Genomic DNA, 23281 nt, shown 5'->3' with positions numbered 1-23281 from the left:
TTACTTATATCTCATTTTTAAAAATTTGTTTTATTGACCTATTTACACTCTTGAAAGCTCAAAGGCATCATTACTTTTCTTTTCATTCTGGAAGTTCTCACCATTTCCCTTTGTCCTTATATAGTGACACACACATCCGTATCATTCTTACATTATTATTTTTTCCTTAAGTTATACCATTTGCATTACATTTTTCTATCTCAGGGGTGAACAAAACACTGATTTGTCAAATGTTTTAAATAATTTTACATGATTTCTGTGACTGATCTGATTCCTCAAATGTTTGTTTGTCCTTTTAGTTATAAAAAGTACAGCCTTAGAGTGTTTTCATGAAGCTTCCAAAGCAATTCAAGGTCCTTATTTCAACCAAACAAGTATCTCTTAGGAAAAGGATGTGGTAATAAAAGGATTCAGTCACTTCTTCTCATGAAGGACTTAATGCACAGAAGATGTTTAATCTTGCTTTCCAGATAAACCAAAATCCTCTCTCTGTCTTTCTTGATAGCTAATTGTTTAGGGGGCGTTCCTTCCCCATGTAAGTGGGTCTAAGAGCAAGATATTTATGAATTATTACAACTTCATGTTGCAGAATTCCCTTCCCCTTCATTCTGAGTTAGAAGCACAGCCTGACTATCATTCTGAAAATAAGCACTGGGGAGCAATGCTTTTTAAAATCCTAATATTTTAATATACTCCAGTAATTTTAATAAAATATGACAGTATAACTATGTTAGGAAAACCTTCCTAGCATATTCTAAATAAAACTTTATACAACACATAAAATATGAATAAATTGAATATTTTTGAAGCATTTAAAATAAGTGACAACTTATCTCTATATGAATTTTCTGGTTAGTAAAATTCTGTGTGGGCAGTTAGTAGAACATAGCCTTTGCGTAAGAGAAAGCTAGAAAATTAGTTTTGTTGCCCAAATCAATTTGGTGCCAATCTCAAGGATTCATCCCTTAAGAAGAGGATTACTTGTAATCCTCTACTCAGTTTAAATTCCTTCCTTCAGGTCTATTGTAAGTTTTTCCATAATCTTTTTAGACTTAATACTTTTGGATTTCTGTTCACAGGAGGTTTCTGCCTTGCAAATTTCCTATTGTATGAAATCTTAAAACTGTTTGACCTTCCAAAAGCTTATATTACTGTTTTTAAAAGTGAAAATACAGTTTTAATACTGAAGATGTGGTACATATATACAATGGAATATTACTCAGCCATAAAAAGAAACGAAATTGGGTCATTTGTAGAGACGTGGATGGATCTAGAGACTGTCATACAGAGTGAAGTAAGTCAGAAAGAGAAAAACAAATATCGTATATTAACGCATATATGTGGAACCTAGAAAAATGGTACAGATGAACCAGTTTGCAGAGCAGAAATAGAGACACGGATGTAGAGAACAAACGTATGGAGACCAAGGGGGGAAAGTGGCGGGGGGGTGGTGGTGGGATGAATTGGGAGATTGGGATTGACATGTATACACTGATGTGTATAAAATAGATAACTAATGAGAACCTGCTGTATAAAAAAATAAATAAAATTTTTAAAAACTGAAGGAAACCAGATGTCAGACCCTTGAAGAAAAGTGTTGAACTCTCCTTCAAACTGGTCTAGAATACCTTTTTTATTTATTTACTTATTTTATTTTATTTTTTGGCTGCATTGGGTCTTTGTTGCGGTGCACAGGCTTCTCATTGTGGTGGCCTCCCTTGTTGCAGAGCATGGGCTCTAGGCTCACAGGCTTCAGTAGTTGTGGCGCACGGGCTCAGTAGTTGTGGCTCGTGGGCTCTAGAGTGCAGGCTCAGTAGTTGTGGCGCACGGGCTTAGTTGCTCCACGGCATGTGGGATCTTCCCAGACCAGGGCTCGAACCCGTGTGCCCTGCATTGGCAGGCAGATTCTTAACGACTGCGCCACCAGCGAAGTCTCTTTTTTTTTTTTTTAATGATGCAGTGGCATAGAGAGTTTGCAGTACCAGTTTTCAATCACATCACTTCGTTTTTATTAGTAATAACTATACTTTTGCTGTTACACAGTACTTTATCAAGAAAAATATTGTTCTTGTTATTTTGCTAGCTGTTTCTTTAGAATGCCATCAACTTCTGTGGTTGATAGTGTTTCTTGTAGAAGCTCAGCAACACACACTGAGCACTGCCCGCCTCGTGTTGCTTATCCTTTGCATATTTTAAAGAGTTGAATAGATCAGGCCTGTTGCTCACCATCCCAAAGAGTGAAGATTAGAGGAACTCCAGGTGACACCTATCCGAGTGCTGTGCAGAAGTTGCACATAAGGATCCCACTTTCTGGAACCGCGCTACTCCGTCCTACCAACCTGTCATGGTTACACTGAGTGTGTCAAGACCCACTGTTAGAGATGGACTTTGGAGCGGGTTAAGTTTTCTCGTTGTTTAATACATACACGAACCTGATTTATTAAATTTAACTTATGTGATTAGATTTCATTACCTGTTTTTTCCGCTTTCAGTTTGGCAGCTTTAAAATTGTTATATCTCATCTGTAAGGAAAAGAGTCTCTCTGGCTCTGAAATATCCAAAATATTTTCAATTAACATATATTTTTCTAAATAACAAAATTAGAACAGTTAAATTTTACATTTGGGATTACATCTATCAATCAGTTGGATCTTGTCAAAATCAACTGTGTTCCTAATTTTTAAAAAAACTATTTATTGAGAAAATTCTTCATCGAGTTTCAATTTGTTGTGGCCAACAAAATATTATTGGGAGGGAAATAATGCACTCCTGTGAGATGTTTTCTTGTCCGAGGATATATGTAGCTATAGTTACAGGGGTGTGTGTGTGTGTGTGTGTGTGTGTGTGTGTGTGTGTTTGGGTGTGGGTGTGGTTTTGTGATTTGGAAATATTGGTTATGATGTTTTGGAAGTAATAGCCTTTTGATATATTTTTGTTTTATCAAAACACGGAATAAAGTTCAGTTTTGCTTTGGAGTTACTGTGGTCATTCTCTTCCTGTATCATTGTTCGTTCGGAAGAGCAAATGTACTTAATAGGAACAAAGACAATTCTTAGCAATAGATTTATGGTTACTCTTATCCCGTTAGATAATTTTACTACGTTCTTCTTTGTTTCCCTACAGTGTGTTTGCACTTCAGCCATCCGTCACGCACTGCATGTTTCTGTTCAGTTTCTAAATACCGTACTAACGTGATTACCAGGTTAGTGGGTTGAGACAAAGAGCACGCGCGTGTGTACAGTATTTATCGGCAGCAGGTTGCCTGGGCTTGACTTCTGGTCCCAGTAATTCCCAGCAATAAATCACTGATAAACTACTTAGCTACCTTTAGTTCAGGATTCTCACCATTATGTCAGGAATTATAATTATAGCTCCCTTCTGGGTTGTTGGTTTGAAGAAGTAAGCTAAGAAAGGGTACTTCATAAGCACTGGATAAATGTTAGGGAATTCTGTCTCTGAATTGCTCTTGAAATGTGTGTCACCCTAAAGTGGCATCGGTCGTGTCCTCCAAGGCGGTTCCTCTACTTTTATCCCATTTCCTGAATGATATGACCGTCTGGCAAATGTAAAGGGCTAGATGTGTTTTACCTTAGTCCAAATAAGTATTGAATGATGTGTCCCTTCCGTCCCTGGAATCAGAGGACAGTCTTTTGAGCAAGTGCTGGAAATGAAGTGACTGGACCCACGTCTCTGGGGTGAGGTCACTGTGACTCTTCAAGGTCACCTCTCCCTGGTGTGGTGTCAGCTCTGTGACGACCACACACATCACAGAACGAGAACTCAGGCCCCAGAGACCAGAGACAAGGCTATCACTCGAGGGCAGATCTTCTGGTACCACGTCCCAAGTGGAAGCCGCGCACGGACGCCTCTGTCCCGGCGGTGGGAGCCCCTGTGCAGTCATTCCCGGGACCTCCTGTTGCACAGCCAGCAGCAGAGGTGGGAACACAAGCCTGGCTGGTTGACTCCCTGCTGCTGCTCTTTCTCCACTGTCCTCCATTAGGGGACTTTCTTTGAGCACATAATCGACTCCATCATTGAAATTCCTACAACTCACCCATCCACCCGCTTAGCTGTGCGCCAGAGGGAGGAGGGGGCAGGCCTACACGCCGCTTCTGCAGAAGGGGTGCTTGTGTAACAGGCAATTTCATCTTAAAGACTTGCTTAATCTGGGGCTTCCCTGGTGGCGCAGTGGTTAAGAATCCGCCTGCCAAGGCAGAGGACATGGGTTCGAGCCCTGGTCCGGGAAGAGCCCACATGCTGCGGAGCAACTAAGCCCGTGTGCCACAACTACTGAGCCTGCGCTCTAGAGCCCACGAGCCACAACTACTGAGCCCACGTGCCACAACTACTGAGCCTGCGCATCTGGAGCCCGTGCTCCGCAACAAGAGAAGCCACCACAGTGAGAAGCCCGCGCACTGCAACGAAGAGTAGCCCCCGCTCGCTGCAACTAGAGAAAGCCCGCGTGCAGGAACAAAGACCCAATGCAGCCAAAAATAAATAAATAAATAAAATAAAATAAATTTAAAAAAAAAAAAAAAGACTTGCTTAATCTACCGATTCAAGCACTATGAACCCAACAGGCTTCTCCTGATGTGCTCACGTAGAATTTGCACATCATGTCAGGGATCCTGGTATAACCAGCTCTTAATGGGCTTGGGCTTCTTGACTTGGGGACAAAAGGCTGGTGAACGAAGGCTGGTGAACACACAGTGTAAAATTACGTGATTGTGTTCCAAGCCCGGCAAAGAGACTCAGTTTTCTCACCGGACTGTGAGGTGTTGTCCTCACGAAGCTCCAGCTGCAGCCCCTCTCTCTGCTGGGCGAGGCTCGAGGCCCACGCGCCCTGGAAGGTGAGGGAGAGCAGGCAGAGGGGGACGCGGGCAGAGGACGGCAGTCGTTCTGTCCACCACTTCCGCCCACGCCCCCCAGCTCCCCGCTCGGGCTTGTCTCCCTTTGTTCACCAGCCTCCCGTTTGACCTCTGGTCCTCGCGGGCGGCACCCCGGGGCCCTGGTCACACAGAAGCAAAGGCTGCAACACAGCAGGGAGACTGAAGGCGCGTGCTCACAGCTCCGCCCGGCTCGGGCCCCCTGACAGCGGGTGCCCCGCAGTGGAGAGACCTCCCATCTGCACTGGGTTTCCGTCCGAAGGACCCTAAGGTCAGGACATGCACACACAATATGATAAAATTCAACACATATTTAAACTTCATTCTGTTCGGTTTATCTTCTCCCCTATACTGCTGTTTTTCTGGGGAAGTGCCTTCAAATACACAGAAGTCATAGCTAGCCATCTAAACAAAAGATAAATTGACACAGAATGTATTTATTAATTGATCTGATAATTTGGGAGCTAATACAATATATGCTGCATAATAGATCACTTGTAACGCGTAAACTAAGATTTCATCAAATTAGATTGCAGAAATTAAACTTATTTGGGACAGAAGAGTACCTGTATGCCTTGTATTTATGTAAAATCAGAGTTAGAAACGTCCCGTGATTGTATTTTATTTGTGTTGAAACGTAAAGTGAGTCAATGAACATTGTAAAGCATATAGGTTTTTAAAAGTCAGTAATGGAAAAGAATTACATACAAAAGGAGAGAGTGGTATTTTCATTCCAGCTATAAGTGATGGCTCTGAGTTGTACCGTGCTCAATTATTTTTATAATGTCTATTTTCCAACAGTGTTATGTATATTAAAGCGTATTTCATTAGGGTATATATGTGTGTATGTACGCAGCATTTTATATAGTTTTAAATTATTCATTGTTATATATACTTATGTATACCACATAACCTATTTTCTATTCAACAGAAATGTATAAAAATGACAATACTCTTATTTTTGTATGCATGAAAGGAAATTTATTCTTGAAATATGTTTTGGTGGTTGTACTACTAGGTAGAAAAAGGGGCGAGGACCCAAAGTGACTCAGAAGGATCCAGTACAGCTAATGGTCCTTCCTGGAACCTCACTTTCTTCCCAATCAATCTCCAATCGCATTGCTTTCGATGCCATTTATACACCAATAACTGTGAAGCTATTCAGAGCTCTGCCCTGCATCCCACCTGATGTCTTTATTGCCAGCTGGACGCTCCATGTGGACGTCTGAGCCACACCTCCCAGGGAACATGCCCCCGCTCCAGACAGCCCCTCGCTGGCGGCCTGACCCACCTGCCATTCACGTCCAAGAACTCAGGCGCCGACCTCCAGTCTGTCTCTCGCACCTGGCACCTCAGCAGATGCACCCCACCCGTCTCCACGACGCCATCACCCTCACGCCTCCCCGCGTGAGTCTTGCCGTTTCTCACCCATCTTCCTGCCTTAAAACCTGCCCCCGTTAGCGTTCAGTTCGAAGCGAAGCAAGATCCGAAGTTTTCAGGCGCCTGCAGGGGGCCGTGGCCTGGACCACCTCACCCGCCCGGCCCCCCACCCTCTGCTCAGCGACCCGCCGCCCGCCCCACGGCCTCCGCCCTGCGCTGGCTCACGGCAGCCCTCCCAGACATCCCAAATACCAGTTTACTCTCTCCCTTCATGCCTGCCCTCAAGTGTCACCTCCTTGAAGAGCCCTTTCTTATCATTCTGTATAAATGGCACGGCCCCTGGGGCTGGCGCCCCCCAAAGCGCTAACAGGCTTTCCCGACATCTGACTTGTTAGGAATAAGCATTTCCTTGTTTGCGCTCTGATTTGTCTCATCCCCGCTCAAAGCAAGTCTCGGTGAGACAGAGATGCTCAGTGCTTGGGCGGCACGCCACAGCAGTGCTTGGCACACAGCAGGCGTGCAGAACTTTCCTGGGTGACCATCAGCTGAGCACCCACCGTGGGCACCGGACTGGGCCGAGATAAAATACTTTCTGAGGTTGCAGGGGGTACGTGCAAGCTTGAACGCCGCCCGAAAATGTTTCCACAGTTGAAAGTTATTATTGCTGGTTTAAAAAGAAGTATCACTAGAAAAAAGAGAGAGAGAGAGAAAAAGACAGCATCTAATGGTCCTGGATGTAAACAGCGTTCAGTTTTATCCTGAGGTGTTCTTTAGAAAATGACCCAGGAGCCAGGCTGGAGATGATATCATCTATATCATGAGAACTAATTGGGCAGTTTGGCCCCCAGACCTCCCCTTCATCTGACAAACTGTGCAGGATTAATTGAACACATTTTATGAGAGGCTTGCTAGCCAGATACCACTTCTCACAATGATCTTCACTTTTTAAATCTCCACAGACACGGCTCGCAAACAGGATCCTGGGGTACATAAACAGAGGTGTGATTTTAGGTGACACAAGGAACCCATTTTATGTCTCATGCTAGTCAGATCTGGATGAGTCCATCCTGGCTAGCTGGTATCGTTTACTACTCGAAGGATTAGGAAAAAGTTGATAGATTTCAGTGGAGAGACACTAAGATCATTAAATAGCTAAGGCACGGTACCCCTGAGGAAAGGTAAAATAATTTGCTTCACTTGGTTTCATAAAGAGAAAGCCAAAAGGTGGCTTGATAATTGTCCTCAAGGATATAAAAGGTTACTTTTTAAAAAGTGGTGACCACCTGTTTTCAATCGCCTCTGAAGAAAGATTAAGAATAAATTAGTGTACACTGCAGTGTGAGGGATCCAGTTTTCAGAAAAGGAGTGTTAGGAGATTGAAGAACAGTCTTCACATGCCAAGTATTAAAGGCTGAGAATTAGAGTTTCATTCTTTGGAAATACTTACAGGTGGGACTGTTTGAATTATTTCTTAAAGGCAGGACCAAATGACCAGCCACAATTCCTACTGACCCTCTAATGTCCACATCTGTAGGAACAACTAGTACATTTCTCCGACCCCCCACACTGGATGGCCTGTTCTCCTAAAAGCCATATACTCTTTGGATTTCAAAGCATGGATTTGAGGATTTTTTTTTAGCATGATGTAATTATCCTCAGAACTAGAATATTAGGATTGAAATCTGAAAGATGAATCTTATAACTATTAACTAAAACCATTAATCTCAATAGGCAATATTGAAAGTCAACCCTGAATAATATTATAAGAAATTAATGTTATTGTTTTATGTGTCTCTTGTTTGTTTGCTTTTCTGGTGCTAGTTATGCTAATTTATCGTAGTGAAGCTTCTATTTGTTTCAATAATAATGTCTTTGGGAAAATGCTGATATCAATCAATAATGAAAACTGATTCAAGTGTATTAAATAAGAAATCAAAAACAAACAAGTGGGACCTAATGAAACTTAAAAGCTTTTGCACAGCAAAGGAAACCATAAACAAGATGAAAAGACAACCCTCAGAATGGGAGAAAATATTTGCAAATGAAGCAACTAACAAAGGATTAATCTCCAAAATTTACAAGCAGCTCATTCAGGTCAATATCAAAAAAAAAAAAACAACCCAATCCAAAAATGGACAGAAGACCTAAATAGACCTTTCTCCAAAGAAGATAAACAGATTGCCAACAAACACATGAAAGGATGCTCAACATCACTAATCATCTGAGAAATGCAAATCGAAACTACAATGAGGTATCACCTCACACCAGTCAGAATGGCCATCATCAGAAAAATCTACAAACAATGCTGGAGAGGGTGTGGAGAAAAGGGAACCCTCTTGCACTGTTGGTGGGAATGTAAATTGATACAACCACTATGCAGAACAGTATGGAGGTTCCTTAAAAAACGAAAAATAGAACTACCATATGACCCAGCAATCCCACTACTGGGCATATACGGAGAAAACCATAATTCAAAAAGAGTCATGTACCACAATGTTCATTGCAGCTCTGTTTACAAAAGCCAGGACATGGAAGCAACCTAAGTGTCCATCGACAGATGAATGGATAAAGAAGATGTGGCACACATATACAACGGAATATTACTCAGCCATAAAAAGAAACAAAATTGAGTTATCTGTAGTGAGGTGGATGGACCTAGAGTCTGTCATACAGAGTGAAGTAAGTCAGAAAGAGAAAAACAAATACCGTATGCTAACACATATATATGGAATCTAAAAAAAAAAAAAAAAGGGTCTGATGAACCTAGGGGCAGGATGGGAATAAATATGCAGATGTAGAGAATGGACTTGAGGACACAGGGAGGGGGAAGAGTAAGCTGGGATGAAGTGAGAGAGTGGCATGGACATATATACACTACCAAATGTAAAATCGATCGCTAGTGGGAAGCAGCCGCATAGCACAGGGAGATCAGCTCGGTGCTTTGTGACCACCTAGAGGGGTGGGATAGGGAGGGCGGGAGGGAGAAGCAAGAGGGAGGGGATATGAGGATATATGTATACATATAGCTGATTCACTTTGTTATAAAGCAGAAACTAACACACCATTATAAAGCAATATACTCCAATAAAGACATTAAAAAATATATACCTGCCATTCACAATTTTTTTCTGACTGTTGGCATTAGAACACATGTTCTAAGATTAGAATTCTTAGGTTCAGAAATCTATGGGGGGAGTGGCTTAGAAAAGTGAGTTTGGGATACATTCCGCCAGACCAGGACCCTAGGAGAGTGGTAGTTTAAGAGAATAACGTTCTCCCAAACAGTGTCCCATCTGGCATGGAATTTACCTGATTCAGACGCAACTACATTAATCTCTGAGCAAAGCCGAGGCTGTTTGTCCAGGGCTCTAGGCGGGAGCTGGGGGATGTACTGACCCAGCTGAGGCCCTGTCCTCTAACCCGCCCTCTGTCACAGCCTTGATAAGGATCCCCGTGTTTCAGTCTATCCACGCAGCCTGGCTTATGCTCCTTCACTAGCTTAGTATGTGTTAGATTTAGCTTTCGACAGGAAACAGAAGGAAAACCCTACTTAAAAAAAAGAAGAGTTTCAGTAAAGACAACCAGGCCGTGTGGTGAGAATGGACAACCTTGTCTTGTTCCTGATCTTAGAGGAAATGCTTTCAGTTTCTCACCATTGAGGACGATGTTGGCTGTGGGTTTGTCATATGTGGCCTTTATTATGTTGAGGAAAGTTCCCTCTATGCCTACCTTCTGGAGGGTTTTTATCATAAATGGGTGTTGAATTTTGTCAAAAGCTTTTTCCTGCAACTACTGAGATGATCATATGTCTTTTTATTCTTCAGTTTGTTAATATGGTGTATCACATTGATTGATTTGAGTATATTGAAGAATCCTTGCATTCCTGGGATAAACCCCACTTGATCATGATATATGATCCTTTTAATGTGCTGTTGGATTCTGTTTGCTAGTATTTTGTTGAGGATTTTTGCGTCTATGTTCATCAGTGATATTGGCCTGTAGTTTTCTTTTTTTTGTGACATCTTTGTCTGGTTTTAGTATCAGGGTGATGGTGGCCTCGTAGAATGAGTTTGGGAGTGTTCCTCCCTCTGCTATACTTTGGAAGAGTTTGAGAAGGGTGGGTGTTAGCTCTTCGCTAAATGTTTGATAGAATTTGCCTATGAAGCCATCTGGTCCTGGGCTTTTGTTTGTTGGAAGATTTTTAATCACAGTTTCAATTTCAGTGCTTGTGATTGTTCTGTATATTTTTTCTCTTTCTTCCTGGTTCAGTCTCAGAAGGTTGTGCTTTTCTAAGAATTTGTCCATTTCTTATAGGTTGTCCATTTTATTGGCATATAGTGGCTTGTAGTAATCTCTTATGATCCTTTGTATTTCTGCAGTGTCAGTTGTTACGTCTCCTTTTTCATTTCTAATTCTATTGATTTGACTCTTCTCCCTTTTTTTCTTGATGAGTCTGGCTAATGGTTTATCAATTTTGTTTATCTTCTCAAAGAACCAGCTTTTAGTTTTATTGATCTTTGCTATCGTTTCCTTCATTTCTTTTTCATTTGTTTCTGATGTGATCTTTATGATTTCTTTCCTTCTGCTAACTTTGGGGTTTTTTGTTCTTCTTTCTCTAATTGCTTTAGGTGTAAGGTTAGGTTGTTTATTTGAGATGTTTCTTGTTTCTTGCGGTAGGATTGTATTGCTATCAATTTCCCTCTTAGAACTGCTTTTGCTGTATCCCGTAGGTTTTGGGTCTTCGTGTTTTCATTGTCATTTGTCTCTAGGTATTTTTTTGTTTCCTCTTTGATTTCTTCAGTGATCTCTTGGTTATTTAGTAGGGTATTGTTTAGCCTCCATGTGTTTGTATTTTTTACAGATATTTTCCTGTAATTGATATCTAGTCTCATAGCGGTGGGGTTGGAAAAGATACTTGATATGATTTCAAGTTTCATAAATTTACCAAGGCTTGATTTGTGACCCACGATATGATCTATCCTGGAAAATATTCCATGAGCACTTGAGAAGAAAGTGTATTCTGTTGTTTTTGGATGGAATGTCTTATAAATATCCATTAAATCCATCTTGTTTAATGTGTCATTTAAAGCTCGTGTTTCCTTATTAATTTTCATTTTGGATGATCTGTCCATTGGTGAAAGTGTGATGTTAACGTCCCCTACAATTATTGTGTTACTGTTGATTTTCCCTTTTATGGCTGTTAACATTTGCCTTAGGTATTGAGGTACTCCTATGTTGGGTGCATAAATATTTATAATTTTTATATCTTCTTCTTGGATTGATCCCTTGATCATTATGTAGAGTTCTTCTTCATCTCTTTTAATAGTCTTTATTTTAAAGTCAATTTTGTCTGTTAAGAGAATTGCTACTCCAGCTTTCTTTTGATTTCCATTTGCATGGAATATCTTTTTCCACCCTCACTTTCAGTCTGTACGTGTCCCTAGGTCTGAAGTGGTCTCTTGTAGACAGCATATATACAGGTCTTGCTTTTGTATCCATTCAGCCAGTCTATGTCTTTTGGTTGGAGCATTTAATCAATTTACATTTAAGGTAATTATCGATATGTATGTTCCTATTACCATTTTCTTAATTGTTTTGGGTTTGTTATTGTAGATCTTTTTCTTCTCATGTGTTTCCTGCCTAGTGAAGTTCCTTTAGCATTTGTTGTAAAGCTGGTTTGGTGGTGCTGAATTCTCTTAGCTTTTGCTTGTCTGTAAAGGTTTTAATTTCTCTGTCGAATCTGAATGAGATCCTTGCTGGGTAGAGTAATCTTGGTTGTAGGTTTTTTCCCTTTCATCACTTTAAATATGCCCTGCCACTCTCCTGGCTTGCAGAGTTTCTGCTGAAAGATCAGCTGTTAACCTTATGTGGATTCCCTTGTATGTTATTTGTTACTTTTCCCTTAGGTATATTTTTTAAAACACATTTTACCTTTAATCTAGGATCTCTGAATTTTTAGAATATGTTTTTGTCTAAAAGTCCCTTGATTTTTGTAAGCCTTAATTTTCTCAAAAATAGAAGTCATAATGGCTAATGTCTGTAAGAGCATTTTGTAGTATATGTGATGTGCTGGGACAGGATTCACACACCTGTCTGGGCACACACACATGCACACACACACACACACAATGCCTAAAGAAGGGCGGAAGAGTCAAACTTGCCTGCATAATAAACATTCAGACAAGCATGTTTCTTTTTCAATGTGGATACTGTTAGTTAATTTTATTAGAAAAGGAGCTTTCCCGACTCTCCTACTACAGGCTGCATTCCACCATAAGTGGTATCACCGGTTTGTGTGTGTTTGTGTGTGTGTGTGTGTGTGTGTGTGTGTGTGTGTGTGTACTGGAACGTAATTTGGATCTGGAGTCTGATCCAATCCAGTTTTTTAGTAATAGTCAATATTAGTGATGGTGATATTGTGATTAATAATGATACTGTGTGATATTAGTGATTAATGGAGCACTTAATATACATGTCACTTTTCTAAGCAATATATAAATATATCAACTAATTTCATCTTTACAAGAACTTCAGGCAGGTATATCATCCTCTTTTAAGAAATACCTGCACTGATTCTAGGAGAGGCAGAAATAAGAGGCAAAACTGACATCTGAACTTGGGCTGAGTGACTCCCAAATGATCTGATCTGAATCCCTAGGGCCAAGCAGCTTCTAAAATGGGGACCAACACATCCAAGACCTATTTCCCTCTTCAGGGAAAGGAAGATTACAGACTATTTTCATGGATTATTGTAAAGATTAATTTAGAGACTGTATCTGAGGAATATGCTTTATGTTTTCTCTGAAATTTGCCATTATGTCCATTTATATCAGGGATTCCAGTTTCCCAGGGAAAAGGAGCAAATTTAAAGTTTTATTCCTTCTTTTCCCAGATGAGGCAACTAAAATCCTCCAAAATGAATTGACTTACATTATACAGAGTGTTCACTTGGATTGATTGTAATTGATTTTTTAATATCTAAAATGCCTTGAGTTTTCTTTTAAATTAATTTAAAAATAATAGTTGTAAATATTTATTTCAGTTACTTTTTTCAGAAGTTGAAATTTTTACTTTTCAGATCATGAGATTTATCTGTGAATATATGAGTAATAATTTAAAGGCCAGATGATTTTGAAAATAATTACTCTGGCAGGTATTCAGTGACATTTTACTAGAAAAGTAATTTTAATATCTTGGTATGCTGCCATAGCTATAAAAATGGAAATACTAACATTCATGTATATTACCTTCACCTACTTTTGATGTATTTCTACATAGCACAAAAAAGTCAAAGTTATGTAATTATTGAGTTAATATAATTTAAAATGCAAGCTATTTTTCCACATTGGTCATATTGGCTGAATAAGACATAAATATCCTTTTCATTCTGTGATGTATGGAATCAGGTTTATAGTATTCTGAGTCATTTCCCCAACTTTCTCTTTTACAATTTTTCCTCAATTCCTAGCTGCATTCTTTTTACCTTTTAACATCTCTGAAGTTGCTACACATACAGATGCATGAACACATTAGTTGAAAACTTCTAGTAAGACCAAGAAATTGCCATGTCAGAGTCTTTTTGACTTAATGAAATACAGTTACATAAGTAAGGTAAATGTGTATTTTTTAAAAAGCAATAAAATTTCTGAAACATGTTGGACACAGTTTTTTCATATCTCATGTAGAAGAATATTCCCATGATAGTTTAAGGGTTATAGAAATCAACTCAATATAAGATACCATGCTTATAAAGCTCTTTAAATTTGCAAATACATTAATAAGTATTGCTTAATTTCATCATCTTCACAGCTCTGTAAGGGAAAAGAGAAATTGTGTGTTATCCATCTGTACAGTAAGGAATTGAATCTCAAGCATTCAATGCTTTGGTAGTTACCTTGCTAGTAAGAGTTGAAGCCAGAAATCCTAATTTCTGTTTTATGGACATGCCTCAGTGTCAGTTCAGAGAAGTGTTTCCGTTATAGACTTTGAGGCCTGGAAATTGTCTGCTGTGACCATCTGAATGGAGAATTAGTGCTGTCATAGAGTGTGATGTTTGTCACCGCAGCACCCCCACCACCCACTGGTCAGCACTGATCCAGGTGTGGCCCTGTCAGAGTAGAACTGGTGTGTGCCAGCCTGTGTAACTCCAGATTTTCACCAGGACAGCGACCTGCTGGACCGGCGGAAACACTGCTTCACCGTGCAGTCCGAGTCTGGGGAGGATCTCTACTTCTCCGTGGAGTTAGACTCTGACCTCGCCCAGTGGGAAAGAGCCTTCCAAACGGCAACCTTTCTGGAAGTGGAACGGATACAGGTGAGAGTCGGTGGAGTTTTAGGACCTGTGACCCCCAAAGATGCATGACCACTCCCCTAGAATTCTAATAGAAATTCAAAGGAGCATAAAGATGCACTTCTGTGAGTCCTGACCTTCTCAAATGTTCAATAATTAGCCATTGTTATTAAATGAAGTGCAACACGGCTCTGAAAAACATTTTAATTTTTCTACAGTTTGATCTTTCTAGGCTATTTCCTACCACTCATCAAAAACATATTTCTAACTTTAATTAGAATCTGCTCTACCTTAAATCTAAAGTAGAAAATGCTCTTATTTTAATTAATCGTTTACAAAGCCATTTCCTGGTCTCCAATCACAGCCACCTAATTGCCAGCCTGAACGACTTCATTCACTCACAAGGCTCTTTCTTGCTAGAAAGCCTTCTCTTCAAAACGACACAGGGAATTTGAAGCTTTTTTCAGAGGTCACATCATCCAGGACAATTCTGCTAATCCCCGGTCAGCCCTGCCCTTTGCCGCCATTGCCCCTTCCACATGAATCCTGTTCAAGCTCGCCCCCGCCGAGCACAGTCTCTTCCATCCGTTTCCTTAGGTCTCCCCATGCTCTGCTTGCGCTGGAGTGATGAGTGCTTGTCATCCCCACACTGAGTTGTGGGTTTCCAGGGATTATTTTATTCCTCTACCGACTGAAGTATAGTGCATCTTGTACATCATGAGTAATCGGCAGATGTTTGTTAAACTTTCTCTCTTAACTGTGAAGTTATATCTAGACCAAATGTCATAAACCTGTAGCCTATACAATTCACAGGACCGTGGACGGGAACAGGCTCTGCAGCTGACCCCTAACTGACCCTTAACAGAGACCAAGGGCAAAACTGAGCAGTTGTGATGCACTTGAGTCATAGAGCCAGGACCTAAATAGACACACGGACACAATTTTGAAAACAAATGTATGGTGATGACAGAACAGCATTATTATCCCGGGATTCTTGCCTGTAACAGGGGACTTGGGTGCATAGTTGTTCAATTATGTTGAACTGATATGTGACATGTGTTAATTTCTTTCTTCTGACTACAAATTTCTATATTCAACCCATCAGGTCACACCAGTATGACATAACAATCAGGGGAAGGGAACAGGAGAAGACTTATTTTCACTTTTTTCATTGCTTAATTGACATTTTCTCATATTCTGCTGATCTGCATTACCTAAAAATGTTAAAGTAACTGAGAAATGTTGTTTCAATAATTTAGCTGTATAGAACCTCAATTTAGTAAATAGATATTTTAATATCAAAGTAGAAAGATGAAAAATACCTTAAATATTATTTTATTCCAAGTATCAACACTTAAGACAATTTTAAAGCATTGTATAAAGTTGTACAGGAGTTGACGTTTTTGTTATTTATTTTGATAGTTTTGGGTTTTCCTAATTATCATTTCCCTAGAATATCACACTTCACTTGGAAACAAATACATGGTGATTTCTACCTGCTGGTTTCAATTTAAAATTTCATTTTAAGTCTCCTGATGTTTAGAAGTGAGATAGAGATAAAATTATGTTGTTTCACTGTATTTTACTATTTTTTTTAAATCTGGACCTCACATTCTCTAAACTGATGTCCTGAGCAATGCATTTCTTTGTACTAGCACCTTACGTATTCACAATACAAATTTAAGATGCATATGGTAAGTGAAAAGAAAAATATTTAATGTCTTTTTAGCTTTTGGTTGTTTTATAGATTTTATAATTTCCCCTTGTTTACTCTACCAGAAATCAGTAATCAATGACTGAACACTGTGGTTCTGTTATTTTCAAAATTCAAAGATGTGAATATATTTACATGAAGAAGTTTGTGGTTTACTTCTATGTTCTTAATATTCCCACTTCCACTAAAGTTGGTAAAGAAATAAAGAGAGGACATATTCCTATTGTGAAACAGGCATAAAAGTAGGAAATTAATAAACTGACTAATACAATAAAAATTAATAAATTAATCTATTTTTATTTTGAAATTAGTTTTCATTAACAGGACTGCACCGTAACATTTTCTAGCTTCTAATCTATTCCTTTATCTATTTAAATATTTTCTGATCTCTAATGTACTTAATATTGATATAAATATATATTTATTTAAAGGACAATTCACTGAAAGCAGGTATTTCTAAACATCCTACATTGTCATTTCAATTAACACCTTAAAATCTAGCCATACTTCCCAGGGTGACAGTAGAAAATGTAATGAACATTGAAACAGAAATATGAAAATTTGCATGAATTACATCTCACATTCGCCTAGTATTCAAAGTACCAGAGTTAAGCCTAATTAATTTACTGTATTTTTAGTACCTTTATTTGTCCAATTTCTGAACAATTTTCCCAGAGTAAGTGAATAATACTAGTAAGGGACATATAATTGTTTTTTACACTAATTCAATATGAATTAATACAACCCTTTTAAAATAAGACTTTCTGTGAAGAAGTGTATCCCATTCAAAAATTTATTTCTTTTAATGTTATTATTTCAGACTCTTTCATTGTGCTTTATCCAGCTATAGACATTTAGCTGTCATCCAAAAGGGCATGTAAAAAATCATTTTATGTGTGATGTATCTTCAAATATTGTGTAATAATATATAAAATTGTGCAAAATAATATATAATAATTATATATAATATATAATAATTGTGCAAAAATCTTTCAAAGTGTTTCTAGCTTGAAATTCCCTAAAAAGGATAATTTTTTTGCTTTTTTCTAGCTATAGTTCAATTTTATTATAAAATAAACATAGAAATTAAACAATAAATCAAACATTTCAATGTTAAAACATACAAATATACTCATTACATATGTTTATTAAGACTATAAATCATAGAATAAAACTTCAGTGGGTCTCAAGTTATATCGTACCTGTTTCGATTTAATGATTATTGAAGCAATGTAATTTAATTCATAATTCTGTTCTTAATGAGATAAAATTTAATGTTCCATACTGAAGGTGTTTCCACCTGACATATATTTTTTAAATAATGTTACTTGAAAATAGCAAGCAATTATGTCTAAATTGGAGAAAATGAGATGGCCTTGGATATTCCTTAAGTTGATAGTAGTTTTAATAAAGTGGTAATAGGTGGGTACAAGCATGGAAGGTAAGGTGTTCATGTATTAAATAAAATTACACCCACAAATAAACTTACAAGGCCCATTAAATTTGCTTTCTAATCTGCTTTTTTGAAAAACTAAACTCCAAATGAATAATCTGGTTATAACTTTCCAATGCAAATTGGGCTTAAACACATGAATATAGCTTTTTGGTGGAGGCAACGTGATGCATTTAGCCATCGTTAGTCAGAATGAGATTCACTTAGTGTACTTTTATACACAGTATTATAAACACAAATATGACGTAAGGATTGGTATCGAACATTTGCTTGAGATAGGTTTCTCTCTTTCTCCCTCTCCCTCCCTCTCTCTCCCCTTTGTGAATTACAAATGTTTTTCTTGGGACTTCCCTGGCGGTCCAGTGGTTAAGACTTCACCGTCCAATGCAGGGGGTGTGGGTTCGATCTCTGGTTGGGGAGCTAAGATCCCACATGCCTCTCAGCCAAAAAACCAGAACATAAAACAGAAGCAATATTGTAACAAATTCAATAAAGACTTTAAAAATGGTCCACATCAAAAAAGTCTTTAAAACAAAGGTGTTTTTCTTGATTTGAATATCCCACTCCAGTTTGCAATTAAATGCAAATAAAACTGGCCTATGGACATAAAAATGCATTGTTTCATATAAGCCCCAAGTGTGTATTTCTCATCTGTTATTCTTGTATTTCAGCATCTATATTTTACCAGTTTTCCCAAACTATTTGTATAAGTAAAATTGTAATTTAATCTGATCTCAGTGTGAACAATCATTAATTATTGATTTGGAAGAATCAATAGGCTTACACAAATACTAGGAAAGGTAAATGTCTTTAGGACATAACTTGTACCACACTGATAAACGTATAGAGACTCTTAAGATTAAGACGTTTCTTGTATTTCTTGCTCTGATTATTAAATCTGTTTGTGTGCCTGAGAGCTCTCTTTTTAATAATATCAATGAAATTGATATGCCAAGAATGTAAGTAATACCTTAATCTTTAATAATTCACTTTTAGCTTAATAAAAATGCAGTGATATTTAGCTACAGAATATGACAACTTAACATCATCTTGCCTACACCTAAAAATGTGTATACAGTTTTATTGCCAAGATAGGGAAGGGCATCAGTGTGACACAAGGTAAAGACAAGGTCACCAGGGCAGGACTGGAAACTCAGCCCTGCATCCCCCGGGCAGGTCAACAACCACTCAGCCTGTGTTTTGTTGACACTAGGATGTTGACAACATCAGGTTCCTTATACAGTTATTGCTGAAATAAAGTTAGCTGTTGTATAAGGAACTTATCACAGGGGTTGTGACACAGTCTGATATGTGTGGACCGTTGACCCTGACATTGGGTCAGAGTCCCATGAAAGTAACAGTTTTCTCTTCTGCCCAGTGCAAGACATACGCGTGTGTGCTGGAAGGCCACCTGAGGGGGCTCACGATCGACTTCAGCACGGGCTTCATCTGCTTTGACGCTGCGACCAAGGTACTGTGCGTGGTCAGCGCGAGGACGCGTGGGCTGGGTCCTAATCAAGGACGACGGGGTTGCTTGCACCTCTGACTGGTTTTCAGGGGTTGGATTTAAGGTCCTCGTCTCTATTAATAGGAGGTAAATTATGCCTTAATATGTTTATAGAGAAACAAGAGATTGAATTTTAATAAAACAAATGTGTTGCCAGAAAACATTATAACCATAAAAAGTGTATATATACATGTACTATATATACATATATGTCTATATATTATATATATATATATATATATATATATATTCTCTTTTACTAAAAGTGTGGCCTCATAATGAAGGGAAATTTTCTTCTCTCAAAACAATTTTTTAAAAGTGTTCCTTTACTATTTTTCTGTGTCAGCATCTCCAATATCAAAATGAGGAAATGTATTTTTTTAGTTGTATAGGTAATATGTTAGAATTATAGGATGGGGGAATTTCAGGGTTTAGAGGCCCCAAGCCAGGGAGCGTAACCTTGTGAACCCTTGACTGTACTGTCTGATTGGACACCTTTTCCACAAAGGATGTGTCTCTGGGAGTGATATACATCAAATGGTGACAGGCACTTCTCAGCCAGTCATGTCTAAAAAGTCTGAAAGCTCAGATGACCCCTACCCAGCCTTAGTCTCCTTCCACTGCTGCAGCTCCTGACTTAGGGCTCTGGTAGGAAGGCATCCTTCCCCCCGTCCCCTTCCCCTTCCCCCCAAGATGAGGACATCAGTTCCTTAGACCCAGCCCACTTTCTCCTTATCCAAGTATGACCTGAGAAGTAAACTGATAGATTCCTTCTCACTATTTAAGGAGTAATGAGTAATCCCTTACTGGGAAACTTATGCTTTACCTAGAAGTTAAGCCGTGTACAGGATTGTCAAAATCAAATGCAAATGAAATGAGAGCAATATAAATGTGTGAGAAGGGCAGAGGGCACAGAGGATGCCCTGGGAGGTTGTTGATCCTGGGGAAGACTGGTGTCTAATGGGCCAGCCCGGCTGGGCCCAGCCAAGTGGGACGTGGGTTGGTGTTCGGAGATCTTATGATTTTTCATGACTCTGCAATCGAGATTGTCACCCAAAAGCTCACATTGTCTGAGGGTGGCCAATGTTTCTTTATATTTCGACATTGGGAAATTAATTCCCACACATATGGGTCAGATTTGACGTGCAGTGCCTTGCCTTTGGTGAAGCCGAAGAATACTTTTCTAGTTATGGAATTTCAGGTGCCTGTGGCTCTTTTAATGAGCCTCACGTGAGACTGCCCTAAACCTGTCCTATGACAAAGATGTTCTTTTGAATAAAATACTCATTCAGAGCTTTTCTCACTAATGTGTCAAAGTATGATGTTGTAGTACAAATATAATTCCCATAACTAAAAGTATGGATTTTCTGACATTATATTCCTTTAAACCTGCATATGTGCATTAATTAATTATACCTATTAACAGATTTCCAATGTAAACAGATACCTCAGCGGCAACATTTGTAAATAAATATTTACTGAATACTTCCACTCTATTGAGAGACTTGGGGGGATATATATGTCAGTCTTGGGAACTCAAGACAGGCTTTTCAGAAAATGAGACACCAAGGGTAAGATTACCCAGACAAATACCTGTAAGTGAGGAAGGAAGTTGAATTTGAGGTCAGAAGAGATGGAGATCAAGTATGGGAGTAACTGAGACCCAGATTATGAAAGGAGTCCTGTTAAGGTATTGGGATTTGATCCTAAGAATACCCTGGACGCCTTTGAGACATAGGAAGGAAATGATCAGATGTGTGTTTGACAAAACAAAATTTGTAAAACAGTTAATCAAGGTTGAGAGAAACTGGGAAAACCCCAGACCCTAGTTCTGAGCATCTGTCCTCCCCTGGCATCTGCACTCTGCTGCCTGCCTGAGAGAACGCTTCTGGTGGCTGGGAAGATGGAATGAGCACATGATTACAGACTGAGGGTGAAAGTACTCACTGTGCACAGAAGGCATGACTGAAAGGTAAGGTACTAGGGGAGGGATGGAGAGAGACAGCTCCGGAGGAAAGCTCCCCGTGGCTGGGCCACGTGATCAAGGTCCAGGGCTTGTTGGACCTAACTCTGATTTGTCCTGTGGAAAGATCACCCTAGCCGACATGTACAGACTCCGTTGATTGGGTAGAGGCAAGACTGAAGTAATGGACATTTCTGTTTCCCCTCAATAATTTAGAAGAATAACTTTCAAACTTTTTTTTACCATGAAATTTTCAAAAAACAAAAAATAAAGAAGGGGTTTTCATCTGTATCAAAACAAGGATGAAGGCATCAGACCCCCTCTTTGGACCTCCCCTTCACTCATCATGCAGCAGCCCAGGGGGGACACCCACTTCCAGGGTCCAGTACATCCGTGTGACTGTCCATTACAATATTACACCTTGGGTCTTAAACTTGGGTAAGAGGAAAAGACAGTATCACTCACGTTTTTCCTCTTTCCCAGGTAGAAACTCTGGAACTACCAATTCCCCAAAATTGTTATTGTCTGATAGTTTTTAAAAAAATGTTTTAATACTTGAATTTGAGAAATGCTAGTTTAGAATACTTAAAAGGCTTCTTTGCTTCAGGGTATCTAAGAGCTAGTATTAACACATAGCGTATTAAAAATATTTTTGAAATCATGATTGGCTAAAAGATCAATGAAGATAATAAATATGAAGTAAAAATGTAACATTTTTAAGAATTATCCCTGTCGTATGTTAAAAGCTACTATAATGATTTTATGTTTTCTTCTTGTCCCCATTACTAACTTTCATTAAATATAAATTGAAAACATTATCTGGGGGAAATTTGTAAAACCCATGCATGTTCATGGTGACCTGAATTTTAGGAACTTATATTCTGTGCAGTGAGAGACAGTGTCACCCTATCTGAAATCACTCCCCTCTTGTTTTCTAGATTTTTTTTCTAAAAAATTAGTGGACTTCTGTTCCCAAATAATTGTGCTTAGAATCAAATTAATTGTTAACATATTGACATTTGTGATTCATGAAGTATCTTAATCTTCATAATCTATTCACATCTTTAAGTGGACATTAATTTTTACAGTGTTTCAAGGTAAAATTTGAAAGGAAATTAATATGGCTTATATTCATACTTCTCATTTTTGAGAGTCTTTTCTGTGTCTTGGATAAGTTGAAGGATACTAATTTTGAGGATCTTTGGTCTACTGTTTTTGCCAAGGACATATGACCTTCATGTACACACACAGTTCACAATATGTTTAATTTGACTTTTTCTAGAATGCATTTATATAGTTACAACATAATCATAATATAAATTCCATGGGTTAAACTTCTAAAAATAGAATTAGACCTTCATTTTTGATTTATGTTTTTTATTCAATAATATTTCAACTCTTTCCTATCAAAGGTAGTTGTTAAAAATCCAAAAGGAAAGTTCGAGAATATAAAAATGAGTGTTTTCTTGATGCATCTCCTACATAAGTAGCACTCAACACACGTGTCTTTCCCTCCAGTCCTCCTGGGTCTCTGCTTCATAGAGGTCCCTGTTCTCACGGCGCCTGCTGGAGAGGATGGACGCTAAAGGGGTCATCTGAGGTTTACTGGTTCTTAGCAAAGGGAGTTGCTCGGGGTGGCCTGGAAGCGTGTAACTAGGGGAAGGAGCCCCGGGCGGTACTCAGAGGAAACTGCCTTTCTCCTCGGAATCCGTAATCATGGTCGGCTGACCCGGCAGGGGGTGGGGGTGGGGGTGGAGGTGGGGTGGGGGGTGGGGTGGGGGGGTGGGGGTCTGAGCAGCCAGGGTGACAGCGCTGGCAGGACCAGGAGAGGGGCCGTGTCCAGAATGAAGCAGGCAGCACCGGATAGCAGGGACCTTGGTCTTGGTGGCCGATGCGGCCGCAGCATTGCCGGGTGACACACAGTGACAACCCCCCCGCCTTAGAGCAGTGAGTACTTACTTCTCACGTGGTGGTTCCCTCAAGCTTCATCACCTGGCTCTGCTCCCCTTACTCCTGATTCCTGTGGACCCAGGAGGTCAGCCCGGCTCGTCCTTTTCTTGCCGGTGACACAGGCAGGACAGAGCAAGC

The 23281-nt window shown here is 39.3% G+C and overlaps 1 protein-coding gene across 2 annotated transcripts in view; it reads left to right on the top strand.

Moving 5' to 3' along the window:
* SNTG1 (syntrophin gamma 1) overlaps window positions 1–23281 on the top strand; it is a 206273-nt gene that overhangs the window by 156477 nt on the left and 26515 nt on the right. For both annotated transcript variants that reach the window (XM_036830508.1, XM_036830507.1), the window contains 2 exons: window positions 14428–14580; window positions 19102–19194. In XM_036830508.1, coding sequence (XP_036686403.1) covers window positions 14428–14580; window positions 19102–19194 — 246 coding nt within the window. The remainder of the gene's footprint in view (window positions 1–14427; window positions 14581–19101; window positions 19195–23281) is intronic.

This window comes from Balaenoptera musculus, chromosome 17, assembly GCF_009873245.2.
Source record: "Balaenoptera musculus isolate JJ_BM4_2016_0621 chromosome 17, mBalMus1.pri.v3, whole genome shotgun sequence".
In the NCBI taxonomy this organism is placed as follows: Eukaryota; Metazoa; Chordata; class Mammalia; order Artiodactyla; family Balaenopteridae; genus Balaenoptera; species Balaenoptera musculus.
This window is presented reverse-complemented; position numbering and strand designations above follow the sequence as displayed.